The sequence below is a fragment of the Loxodonta africana genome, chromosome 1, assembly GCF_030014295.1.
Source record: "Loxodonta africana isolate mLoxAfr1 chromosome 1, mLoxAfr1.hap2, whole genome shotgun sequence".
Classification (NCBI taxonomy): Eukaryota; Metazoa; Chordata; class Mammalia; order Proboscidea; family Elephantidae; genus Loxodonta; species Loxodonta africana.
In genome coordinates this window covers 27,426,714-27,440,136 of record NC_087342.1, presented here as the reverse complement: position 1 = coordinate 27,440,136, position 13,423 = coordinate 27,426,714, and the positions used below count along the sequence as shown (strand labels likewise).

The 13,423-nt window shown below is 40.8% G+C and overlaps 1 protein-coding gene across 1 annotated transcript; it reads right to left on the bottom strand.

The window, feature by feature from the left end:
- Positions 1-6,888: 6,888 nt before the first annotated feature.
- Positions 6,889-8,256, bottom strand: SST (somatostatin). Its single transcript, XM_003412910.3, has 2 exons — positions 8,119-8,256; positions 6,889-7,232 (listed from the first exon to the last, which is right to left on the bottom strand). The coding sequence occupies exons 1-2, from the start codon at positions 8,254-8,256 to the stop codon at positions 7,020-7,022; spliced, it is 351 nt and encodes a 116-aa protein (XP_003412958.1). The 3' UTR covers positions 6,889-7,019.
- Between the last annotated feature and the right edge of the window lie 5,167 nt (positions 8,257-13,423).

Below are 13,423 nucleotides of genomic sequence, written 5' to 3'. Positions count from 1 at the left end.
CTCTGGGCTAGTTAGCCTCCAGCTGTGCTATTTCATCCTGTTTTGGAGATCACACCTTAAGAAAATGTAGACAAACTTTAGCAGTGCTTGGACAGAGCTTCCAAGATGGTGAGGAGAAATTAAATCCATGCTATACAAGAAATGTTAAAGGGGCTGATGAAATTTAGCCTGGAGAACATTCAAGTAGGGAAATGATAACTGTTCATAAATTTTTAAAGGGCTAATTCTTCAGAAGAGCTGGGCTTCATTTTAAATTCTTCCATTTCAGCTACCTGGGACTTTGGAAACACTACTTAAATACCTTGACCATCAGCTTCTTCATCTTAAAAAAAAAAAAAAATGGAGGTCTAATTACTGCTCTAATACTTTTTATGAATTTTTTTTTAATGCGGGAAGATTCAATGAGATAAAAATTGTGGAACACTTTAGTAAATTGGAAAGCATTGAACAAGTATAAGGAATTATCTTCTTTGTTATCAACAACATTGTAAAGCAGCTGGTATGTGCAAGTCACATACAGGGACTTCAAAAAGATCAAAAGTCTAGTCTTTTTTCCTCTCAGAACTTTCATGTTCATTGGAAGTGTAGGAGAGGCACAAATATATAAATAGGTACAGATACATAAGCAAAGACAAAGTCATAAATGCACACTTGTACACATGCACACATACATACAAAACTATCAGTACAAGGTAGCACTAAGCATGTGTTGAAGAAAGCTTTTGTTTGCAAGTAGTGGACAATCTTACCCAAGCTACTGTTTAAAAATAAAGAGAATTTGTTGGATCATATATATGAAAAGTACAGAAGTAAAATCTTTTTTTTTTTTTTGATAGGCTGCTTAATATTGTAGTTCAATGAGACCATCAAAGATCCAGTTTCCTCCCATCTCTCCCCTCTGCCTTCTGCAGCACGGGTCTTCAGACTGCACTGGTAGTAGTCTCAACGTGGTTGACAAAAGCTCTCAAAACTGCATGCCATCTCACGCTCAATCAACAAGAAAGAGCTGCCCAGCAGTCCTAAGATTTGTTATGATTGGTCCTGTGCCTAACCAGGAACCAAGCTCCATGACTAAGGGATACAATATACTAATTGGCTTAAGCCATTTGTGTATCAATCCTGGACTGGAAGTAGAGTCAATTCTATTTCAACCACATGGTTGAGAATGCCCAGAGGTTTGCCAAAAGTAAATCAGTATGCTTCTGTCAAAGAGTGAAATGGGTATCAGAGAAGAAAACTGGGAAAAAGAGGAAGAAGGAGAAGGAGGGAAGAAAGGTGAAGAGAAAGAAGGTAAGCAGCAGCAACATCAGAAGTCCACTGCAATGACTAATAAGAGATCCAGAAATAAGTGTTTTGATAATTCAGATGCGAGGAAGAGCCTAGGAGACAGGTAGCTAGCTACAGAAGACTTCATGAAGGCTGGGGAACTGTAGTAGAGGTCTTACCCATGAGTACATCATACTAATCCGTGTACAATAGCAAATAAAATAATGACAAAGAAGAGGGTGGTGAAAAGCCTAGTAAAGTTATTGTCTTCCATCCTTGTGTTTGGGAAGTGAGTGGGAGAGTGCAGATGGAAAAGTAAGGGAACTGAAAAGGTACTTTTATAACTTTTTTATACAAGAAAGGTAGACTTTAAGCAGCAATTAACTGGGAATTCATTATCTTTCTTAACTATTTGGAAAAAAAAAAAGTACTTTAAATGCCCTGAATTTCTTTGAAACGCTGTTTATTTTAATGGTACCATTTAACATCTGGATAGCAATTTGACCATCTTAATGTATCATTTTCCAGAGACATGTGAAGATAATAGGAATGAGATGGCTCCTTATGTGGCCTAGAATATTTCACCTGATACCTGTGAAGTACATCAACCTTAGTGACATAAAAACTGACTGTGTAAAAGTTGACTTCATTTATAAATTTCAGTGAAAATTCCAAGGCCCCCAAATCTCAGCTTCAGGCCAACTCTTCTCAAGATATACCTACAAGGTCAGAAGGAGGAAAATGTGCCCACTGCCCAATCACAAGGGAAGTGGATTCCACAGCCTGTACACTAAAGACTGTGACAATAGATTTAGAACTGTTTCAACTTAAAAAATGCCAGTAGTCTGTGGAATTGGGTGGGAAAAGTAATGGTCAAAAACCTGAGGTTATTTTATGCATGCATGTATGTACATATATATACATATGTTTATTCCTCTACTCATCATTCATTCACTTATTTAGCAAAACTAAAGCCAGGATGCTGAACATGTGAAAAGAAAGATAACAGTTTCTTTGAAAATATGCCCTAATAAAGTCACAAAATCAAATCCCAATCCCAGAGCCTAAATCCCTTTCTCCTCTAACAGTAATAGGGTAGTAACACCGCTCATATTAGATGTTGAAGAGCAAAGTTAAGCTGATCTGGAGCTGATCTTCTCTTCTGTGTCTGTCGAGTTACAATTCCTCTTTAACACCCCTCATTCCTCTAAAATACAGTGGAAAGAGCACTGGATTGGAGACCAGATGACCTGATTCCAACTCTGTTGTTGTTAGTTGCCATTGACTCAATTCCAACTCATGGCGGCCCATGTGTGCAGAGTGGAACTTAGGGAGGGTTTTCAAGGCTGTGATCTTTCAGAAGCAGACTGCCAGGACTGTCTTCCAAAACACCTCTGGGTGGGTTCAAAAGGCCAACCTTTCAGCTAATACTCGAGCACTAGTGACAACTTGGACGAGTTACTTAATCTCTCTGATTCTCAGCCTTTTCATATATAAAATAAGAATATTATCACTTGTTCAGCTACCCTAGATTATGTTGTGAAAGTGTATACTATATCATTATACCAACAACTCATTCATTCCATTCAGAACAAAAACACTCAGACTTTTGAATCATAATTAAAAACTAAAAAGGAGAATCATTTAGGGAAAAAAAGAGACAGAGAGAGAGAGAAGGATTTGCTGACACCATCTTCTTTCCTAGCACTCTGTGCTAACCTCTGTTAAAGCATTTGGCCATTTTTTAAGAAACATGCTTATGAGTCCATCTTCCCTACTAGATCCAGCTCCCCAAAAGCAGGAACCTTATCAGGCAAACTCTGTCTCCCAGTTTCCAACAAGTCTCTGACACTGAGGCACACATTAAGTAATGTTAAACTGAACTCCTTCTTACTTACTGAAGAACCAAAAGTATTTCATCCAGGTGTTTTCCCTCTAGTCCTGAGGATGAGGGTCACTACTTCTTTGAAGACCATCTCTCCATCTTCATACTAGAAAAATCCATCTGCTTGTTGGGGCAGCCCTTTTGTCTCCACGCTAAGCTAGAATCATTCTTTGCTTCCTGGGTCTGATGTAGTGAAAAATCATCTTCTTTGAGTTTTGTTTTGTTTGTTTTTTCCATGTTAATCCCTTTACCATTTCTTCCTAAAGTCTTTCAATGACCACGGGAAGATACTTTGTTTCAAAACAGTCTTGTTCTCTCTCAGAAGCAGACCTTGTTCAGTGGAAGATGAAGAAATTCAAGAGACTTAATTAGTATTCACTTCAGACTGAAGAAGCACATCAATTATCTAGAAGGGCACTTCCTTGAGGGGCATCGAAGTAGAATAACCAACATAACCCTGCGGTAGGAGAGCGGGAACCTGCGTCAGACTCTACACCTACTTACTGTCTTACCTTGGGCACAACTTAACCTCCCTGTATGTCGGAGTCCAGGAAAATGGTTGGCGAGAACAGGATGATCTCTGAGCCCCCCTCCACGTTTGATACTCAGCGTTAAAGGTATGATTTATGTTACTGTGAAGGAGAATTGTATATTGAGAATTGTTTAAGCCAAGACCAAGAATGTGGATCCTGAATTTGGGTTAAGGATGTATCTGCGTGATCTCAAAATAAGGAAATAGAATAAAAGTTTTAGTGAATCCAGATCCCTATAACTGGGAGCCCCAAGTTTAGTGGACAATTAAGTAGATTCTACTGAGGACTTGGAGCCCTGGTGGTGTAGTGGTTAAGAGTTATGGCTGCTAACCAAAAGGTCAGCAGTTCAGATTCACCAAGTGGGCATTTCTACTCCATCCTGTAAAGTTGCTATGAGTCAGCATCAACTTGATGGCAATGGTTTTTGTTTTTGTTTGTTTTGCTTTTTTTTTTTTAATTGAGGTCTTTGTAAAATGGTGAAATAAAACTGGACTGATAGAGACTACCAGAATGAGGGCATCTGTTAATCATATGGCTCAATGGTTACTAAAATCATACAATGGTTACTAAAATCATGTGGTACACTTTATGGTGTCACGACACCATCACACAAAATAGCCACTAATGTAGTTTCCTCGTGCTGTGTAAAATGTGAAGGAGGAAAGTTGTCACCTAGTAAATTGAGATTTGCTTCCCTCGAAACTGTAAACTCATGGTTCATTTATTCATTCTTTCAATGAACTCAGAGAACCTACTATGTACAAGGCATTGTGTGAGGTACTGAGCGGACCACATTAAGAATCAAACATGTATCTATTCTTGGGAAGTATACACATGCTCACTCTGTTACATAGACTCATACAACTCTAATGATTGCTAGAAAGTAAAAGTAAGCCCCATGGAAGATAGGGAAACATTTCAATTGAGAGCAAAAATCAAGGATTTTGTGGAACAAGAAACACGAAGCCTGGCTTCGATTTGCACCAGTGGAAATGACAACAACAACAACAAAAAAGTAAAGGAAGAGAGGCTGGATGGCACAGCACATGTAAGAACAAAATGAACATCAGTTATAACATGTAACATTTACCAACTGTTTATCATGTGTAAAGAGCTGTGAATGCATGGTCTCAGGGAACCCTTAAAACCCTAAGTGGCTGGTTCTATTAGTATGCCTATATACACATGGGGAAACTGACGCCCAGGAAAGATAAGTACCATGCCCAAGCTCTCCCAGTAAAAGAAATAGCAGGTTGTTCATCATTGCTGAAGCTTCTGATAGTGGTGGGGAGAAACAGAAATGGAATTTGAAAGTTACATTGTGACTAGCTAATAAACAGGCTTGAATGCTAGACTCTTTAAATGAATCAAACTTAGGAGGAACTCAAACAAACTAAATATGAAGTAAAAAATAAGACCTCCATATATTAAAAAAAAAAAAAAGGCTATGCTCTCTATATTTTTTAAGCGGCCAAAATTTAGCACTCCTTTAGAGTCCTTGCCCATGTCAAAGCACAAAATACCAATCACATCTGGAAGGGCTGTTAGTGCCCTTTCTAGTACAACCCTCTGCTTACTGAAGGTGGGAAAACTGAGCCTGAAAGATGATGAACCCTGATAAAATATTCCATTTAATTTAACCTTTAAATAAAGAATAAATATATATGTTGGCACAAGATCCTGGTCAATTATTTCCATTCTACTATTGGGGGCTAACAGCCAAAGATGATACTAAAAGCTTAAAATCCCCGGGCACTTATACACTCTATGCACTGCTCAAAAAACAATTAAGTTGTGTTCTCTTCTGTGCTTTAATCATGCTAATGTGATTCTATTAGTCCACTGAGCTGGTTGGCAACCAGATGTACACAAGGCATTTATTACAGACAGGTCCCCTAAGTGGACACGCATTAATTCCCCCTAAAAGTCTTGTAAATAAAAGATGCACCAGAGCCTCAAAGGATGTTATGTTTTCACAGAGATTAGTAAAGTGGCTTGAATTTTCTCTTGTTTGTTCAGCTGTTCAGGAATTAACTTCCACTAAGCTGAGTTCATATTAAAAGTGCATATTATCTAACACAAATATTTTCTACAAAGTATGAAGTTGCTCTTAGATGTTTGTATGCCACCATCAGTAAGCCCCTGCTATGGGGATTTATGTTGAGTCTATGTTTTTCTATGTCTATATATTTGGTTTGTTATTCCAACAGCTATGCAGAAGCGCAGTTGAAACACACCTCCCGAAAGACATCTATTTCAGGGCTCCGTGAGTTAAATTAGCCATGTCTTTACCTCGGTCTTGAGCTGTACCTTTTAGTAAGTTGTTATAACACTAATAATAACGCATTTATTGAATATTTTTATTATTCTTTGCATCTTTATTTGACTCCTGTTTTAATATAATCAAAATGACCTTCTGAGAGGTCTCATTTAGTAATTCTGTGATCGTGAGATTGAACTTCAATACCTTCAACAGTGCAGCATTCATGAGGGGAGCCAACATACATATTTCTTGAAACCCATGGTACTGTCATGCTCTAACGTTATAATTAAAGTGGTATTTCCTTCTGATAAAAACTCTTTAGAAGTTTATTTTTAAATCAGATGTATTTAACCTTGCTCACTTACAAAGAAGATTGTCATAGATGATGTAAAAGCACTGGTTTTCTCTAGGTAAATGTTCACCAACTAAAAACAAATTTTAAAGGCTCCAAACTTTATTTTAACTATTCAAGCCAGTTTCTGTCCCCCAACTTTTAAATCATTTTCATCTCCCATTTTTCATATCTCATAAAAAAAAATTTTTTTTCATATATTTTATATACCAGCCTGGTGGATAGGTGGATGTTTCAGCCTGCCTAGCCATAAAACTAATACGTATTTCAACAATCCAAAGTATAATTTAAAATGTATTTAATATGCAACTGGTGTTTGTGGAATCCCCTTTCAATGATTATCGTTGGATTAAATGTAAAATACCTAGAGTTATTTGAAATTATTTTAGTTTGAAATGACCCAAACTGTAAGAGATGCCATTTAAAATGTAATTCTTATTGAAAAAGGAAATTGTAAATAGTATGTGCCTGAGATTGGAAGGGCATATCTCAAATAACCACGTGAATTCACAGCTCATGTTAATTATGTGTTACTGAACAGAAAGACTTACTCAATAAGAAACCAAATTCTTGTTTTCCATAATTTCACCATAATTTTATTTTATATTTACAGTCTTCCATGTTTAATGCAAGGATCTTGCTGAGGATTTGGGGGACCAGGGAAGAAAGACAGGGTTTGGAGGAGAGGGATCAGAGGTCTGATAGATACAATTAATAAAACTAACAGGATGTGAAGGTCTTCCAGAAGAAATTCTTGCAGCCAGCTTTACGTTCTCGGGGTGCCATGGCTGGATTTGAGTTAGCAGATCTCTGCAGCTCCAGCCTCATTTCATCCTGCTCAGCAGCCTGGGACAGGTCTTCAGGTTCCAGGGCATCATTCTCCGTCTGGTTGGGTTCAGACAGCAGTTCTGCCAAGAAGTACTTGGCCAGCTCCTGTATGGGGTGAAGAGAGAAAGAGGAGGGAAGGGGGATGAGGATGGTAATGATATTGAAAGTGATGATGGGGAAGAAATGGAGAACCTAGTCTGGGAAAGCAGATTCAGCCCACCCCAAACCCGGGTTTTCATGGCTGTACAGTCTTTGTCATGCTCAAAACCAGACGAAGATATTTTAAAAAAGTGTAGATCCTATAACCAACAGTTTACACAAAAAGGCTTCAAGAACTCAAGTGTCTTTACAATTTTCTGCCTTTGTAGACTTAACACACACAGAGAAATAGCTACAGATTGTTAAAGCACTTTTACAAAGATAAAGCCTGTGCCAACAGCTTGCTTAACTTACTTTCTAGATCAGGAATTAAAAAATGGAATTGTTCTTACCGTTTTACTAAGTCACCTGTGGGGAACAAGACATTTTATAATCACAAACGTTCTGTGTTCCATCTGTAGCGTGCCCCTACCCTCAGCACCGCTGGATAGGAGGGGAGTGCTGCTTAAGAAAATAGCAGCTTCAGACGTCCCCGCTTTCAGCACCTGGGTCAGCGCCTCCTGTGTTCAGCACCAGGGATGGCTCCCATCAACCCTTCAGGATCAGACAACTACCGGTCTTGGAATTTTTTTGAATACCAAAGAACCTACCTGAACCATGACTGACTGCGCTGATCAGAAAAAAAAAAAAAAAAAGAGGGGGTGGGAGCGAGGATTCTGGGTTTTGAAAGTTTTCCTGAGAGCTTTGGGGACTAAGGGATCCAAAAAAGCACCGAAACTCCTCAGGAGGGCAGGGTATCTCTCAAATCCAAACCAAGGGAGCTGGGACAAGGCTAAGAGAGGACTGGGGGATCCAGGAGAGGGGAAAGAAGACGTCGAGGGAGCCTCCTTACCTGCTTCCCAGCGGCAGCAGCGAGGGACTTCTGCAGAAACTGGCGGAGTCTGGGGTCCGAGGGCGCTCCGGTGACACCGCCCAGGGCCAGGACGATGGAAAGCGCGGCCAGCGCGCACTGGAGGCGGCAGGACAGCATCTTCGCCGCGCTGGGGAAGCCGAGCGAGAGGGTGGTTCCTCAAACTCCAGGCGCGGATCTGCGGGCAGCAGCGACGGCTCTGCACCTCGCGACTCCGAAGCCGCCTGTGTGCGCACCACAGGCTGCCTGCCGCCTTTTTAAACTCTCTCTCTGACGTCAGGCTAGGAGACGCCCCCAGATCTCACCAGGGCTTTTACGCACCATTAGCCTCGCGAAATCAATCACAGAAGTGAGGGGAGGCGACACGATCCAAAGTTGCTTATTAAAAAAGTAAAAATTAGAAAAAAAAATCCGCACAGGCACACACGATTCCACACAAGCTGTGTTCTCCAAACAATCTTTTATATTCACTCAATGCTATGCACATACGCATTTTATAATTTCACTCACACAAACACGCACATGTATACACTTAACACTGAGGCTCACACACAGCCTTTGCAAAGATAAACACACTGTTAAACATAGCTGCATGCACACAAAAGTACCCAGGCGACTCCACCTATCTTTATACTCAAACATTTTAGGGGAACAAATGAATGCAAAAGCTTACGTGTGTGCCAAGGGGAGGCTCAGAATCACTCCTTTAAAGCTAAGAGTGCAACATGGAGGTTAGGAAGGACTGAACCATCTCTGCTTCCTCTGTTATCTATGTAAGTCTTGGAGGTGAAGCTGTAATAGGGCTCTAAAAGAATCTCCATTTTTCTCTATAATGAGGGAAAAGGTACTTTTGACTCACTTTCTCTTTCTCTTTCTCAGCGACTGAGAGACTTCTGGTCTTCCTGACTGGAATTGAACTGTGTCCTCCAAAAATGTGTGTCAACTTGGCTAGTCCGTGATTCCCAGTATTGCGTGATTATCCACCATTTTGTGATCTGATGTGATTTTCCTATGTGTTGTAAATCCTACCTCTATGATGTTAATGAGCAGCATTTGAGGCAGTTATGTTAATGAGGCAGGACTCATTCTACAGGATTAGGTTTTATGTTGAGTCAATCTCTTTTGAGATATAAAAGAGAATCAAGCAGAGAGGAGAAGGACTTCATACCACCATGAAAGAAGAGCTGGGAGTAAGCCCATCTTTTGGACCCAGGATCCCTGCACTGAGAAGCTCCTAGACCAGAGAAAGATTGATGACAAGAACCTTCCCCCAGAGCTGACAGAGAAAGAAAGCCTTCCCCTGGAGCCAGAGCCCTGAATTCGGACTTCTAGGCTCTTAAACTGTGAGAGAATAAACTTCTGTTTGTTAAAGCCATCCGTTTGTGGTATTTCTGTTATAGCAGCAGTAGATAACTAAGACACTGACTTTCCACAATGACCAAAAAAAAAAAAAAAATGAAATTCACTTCATTTTATTGCCTTGAAATTTGGAGCTGGAAAGCAATCTCAGAAATCATCTAATGAACCACAGAGTTGGGGTCACGGAGCCCTAGAAATGTGCAGTGAATTGCTCTGGGTCATATATAGCACAGCTGAGACAAGAGCCAGAGCTCTACATCCCAAAGCCAGGGTCCTCTCCACTCAGCTTTGAGTTTTCTAACAGATTCCTGCCAAAAGGGAGAGTTTTAGATCAGCGACCCTCAATCTGAATCTGTGAAAGGCCAGGAATATCCAGAAAATATGTGATCGTTATTTTGCCTATTTATGGGGAAAGGACCAACTTAGGAAGTGCGTTGTGTAATTTCAAGGTCCAGAAAGATCTCTTTCACAAGAAGGCAGCCTATAGATGCTGAAATTCCTCCATTAGAAAATAATTACTTCTCTTCTATGTATTTCTTCTTAGAGACATAGCACGTTAAGACTTGGTAACTGTTAACACATTAGTGTGGATTCATTTGTTGAATTTTTTTCTATATCTAGACCTAGCTAAAGGTAGGTTTTAATTTAAGTAGAGTTGGGAGATCAATTTGGAGCAAGCAACTCACCCAGGAAATGTCAGCTTTGGTGGGGTGTGTTATTGGGAATGGGGGTAGATTGTGGTGAGCATGTAGACTCTTCTTGCCCAAGGGCAAGAGCCCTTGGGTGAGAACCGCATAAGGACCTTTTCTTCTACAGCATCTCCACCACGATGGAGCACCAGAGGGAGAATTTGCAGCCCTCCAGAGGTTTTCAGTGGGCTCAATTTCAGCTGAAAGTGCCTCCAACTCTTGCCCCTAGAGCTATTGGTGGAACAGGAACCAGACTTTTCTACCAAACTTGCACAAAACCTGGCCCAAAATGGTTGTTGTAGAAAATGAAGCATAAATGGGTTTGTGAATGAAGCAAATGAGGTTAGTGTTTTCCAAGGGGAGGAATGGGAGGTGACATCTCAGGCCCGGTCTCTTACAGCAGTCTTCTACTTGGTTTCTATCCTGTTGCTCTCCAGCTCAAAATCTTCCAATGACTCCCCAATGTCAACTGAGTCAAGTGTAAACACATCAGTCAGTCTTAAAGGCATGTTTCCTCAGACACTAACTTACCTCATCAGTCCCAGTCTGTATCACTCCTCATCTCCCATGCCTCCCATTTCTTCCAACCACCTGCTCTTCCCTATACACATTCTTCCTTTCTGTACCTACTTTTATGTTTATGTTGTTTCCTCCACCTAGAATACCTTTGACCTATTTCTAACTGTTAATATCATAAAGCTTACTCTAGGAAGTTTTTCAATTTTTTTTTCTCATTTAGAACCAGTATGGACATTTCCTGTGCCCCAGAATGTGTCTTTTGTGCCCCTAGGAGAGACCCTTACAGATCATTTTATATTTCTGTTCCTTGGGGGTCCTTATATCTCATCTATAAGCCTGGAGGATCACTGAGGGCAGAAATCCTGTCTTAGTCATGTTTGTATCCTCCACAGAGACCATAATAATGTCAGTCATGGAGCAGTTGAGTACAGGCTGGCTGAGTTGAAGACAAGCTTCTCTCTCCTTATATGGGAGGTCTCTGTGTGTTCTGTAGGTAGGACAAGCATTGTACGCCTCAGGTAACTGAGGACTGTATCACTTGACCCCAACTCTAAGAAGCTGATAGTTTCAGTAACATATATCTGCCAATTCCTTAGTCATCTCTAAGCTTCAGCAAGGAAAAAAATCTTAAACACTGCTCAATATAATTGTTCCTATATGCTAAGAATAAACTGGGGTTGTCATATGAATGTGTAAACATAGTCATTGAAAACGTAACTGCCTTCATACCTACTGGAAAGTCATCAATCAGTTAAGTGGGTTTATGTCCCTTGCATATAATAGAAGTGGATAAAAGTGCTAATTTGCCTGCATATTATGTTTCACAGTTGAATCACCGTTGACCAGACACTGGAATGGCAGCTCCAGGTTATATAGCTATTGTGTTGCTGCTACTCCAGCATTTCCTCAGTAGGGGTAGGTAAGGAAACTCTGCTCTTAATTCTCCTCCCACATGTCCTTTCTCTTTTGTGAGTCAATTATCCTCTCCAGAAGTTTCTGAGTTATTGATCTGTGACTTCTGCTCAGACTTTCCAATAACATGAAATTGAGTAGTGTTCTGCCCCAATGTGCCATCCAGGGAGTATTTCTTGGTTCTCTTGTATCTATTTTTCTCCTAAAAACAAGCAGTTAAGTCTGAGGTCTTCCACGTGCCTGCCTAGAGGTCCCATCAGCAGCGGGGGAGCTATTGCAGACAGGCTCTTCCATCCCTGAGTCTGAGAGATAAGGTCAGAATCAATGGCCTTGTTCCCTGCAACAGTACAGAACAGATGGTGAAGTTCCTCTTCAGGGCGATCCTGAGACTACCACTTTGAAAGATGGTGGTAGGAGCCATGTAAATAAGAAATGCCCCATGGAGAGTGAAAGTTTCCATGCAACAACTCCAATCTGCCCATACTAAAAATTATGACTACTACCCTAGACTGGTGGTTCTTAAGCCAACCTTCACATCAGGATTGCCTGAGAACCTTTTAAAAGCATAGATGCCTGGATCCCGCCTAAGCAGATTCTGATTCACAAGTCTGGGCTGGGCTCAGATATCTGCATCTTTTAAGAACATAATTCTAGTATGCAACCAGGGTGCCACCACCCTAGAAAACTACAGAATCACAAACCACTGCTCACAGCCTCTCTCTTGCCTTTGATCTCACCCTTCTCTATTCCTTCTCTCTCTTCCCTTTTCCCTTTCCCTTCCCCTATCTTCCTCCTTTTCTCATCTCATTTCCCTCTTTACACTTGTCCTTGTTCATCTCCTCTCCCATCTTTCTTTTTGTTCTTCTGGCTGCCACCCTCTTCTCTTGCTCAACTTCCTTTTCCTTCTTTTCCATCTTTGACTTGGGAACACCAGGATACAATGAGCTTAGCTTTGCCTTGCTGGGGCCAAGTACCCGCTCGATTGTCTTTCCTGATATTATGCCCAGAGTTGATGGCAGGGGCAGGATTGGGGCCAAAAATATACCCCCTCACAGACCAGGGCCTTAAAAACCATCTGGTCCTACTTCTCCATTTCCATGTGGGAAAACCAAAGCCCAGAGACGGGAAGGGTCTCTCTCAAAGCCAGGTAACTAGTTTCAGAGTCAGGACCTTCAATTCTCTTAGGTCTATATTCTTCCCATGGTACCAAGTGCACTGTGAAATTCCTTGAATCCCTTCTATCCAAGTGATTGAAACCATGTTTTAAGATTGGTAGCTCCTGTCCTGTTCTCTATGTACCCCCACCCAACCCAACTCCTTCTACCTAAAGCAAAACCTTCTATCCTGAGAAGGGCATTCTGCTATGGAGAAACCTTTGGGAATTGATGTGCAGGTATTTGGAGACCCTGTAAGTCGGGCCTTCAAGCTTTGGTGTCTCTATCCTTTTCTGGTTGTGCATTCCCTAATCCTATAAACTACTGGATCAGCTTCTCATCCCCATGGTTCTGCGTGAGAACTGTTTCCACATATAGGAGAGGATAGTGCAGTTAAACTGGGCTCTCCTGCCCTCTGCTGGCTTAACTGGTCCAAGACAACTGCATCTAAAATTTTTAAGGTAGAATTTTCTTCATTCCTTCATTTATTCCACCAACTTTTTAAAGGCACCCAATATTCAGAGATCACTGTGCTCGGCGCTAGAGTTGCAAAGATAAAAACACACACATTTAAAAAAAAACAACCCTACTTCAAAGATTCGACGATTGAACACTTTGAACCAGACTTTGGGAATTCAGAGACAATAACTAGAA

What these genes read in the sequence shown, in the direction of transcription:
- SST (XM_003412910.3), bottom strand. Translation starts at nt 8,256, where the DNA reads ATGCTGTCCTGCCGCCTCCAGTGCGCGCTGGCCGCGCTTTCCATCGTC. An exon ending in CTGCTGCCGCTGGGAAGCAG is followed by an intron (nt 7,233 to 8,118) that starts GTAAGGAGGCTC and finishes CACCCCATACAG; the next exon opens with GAGCTGGCCAAGTACTTCTT.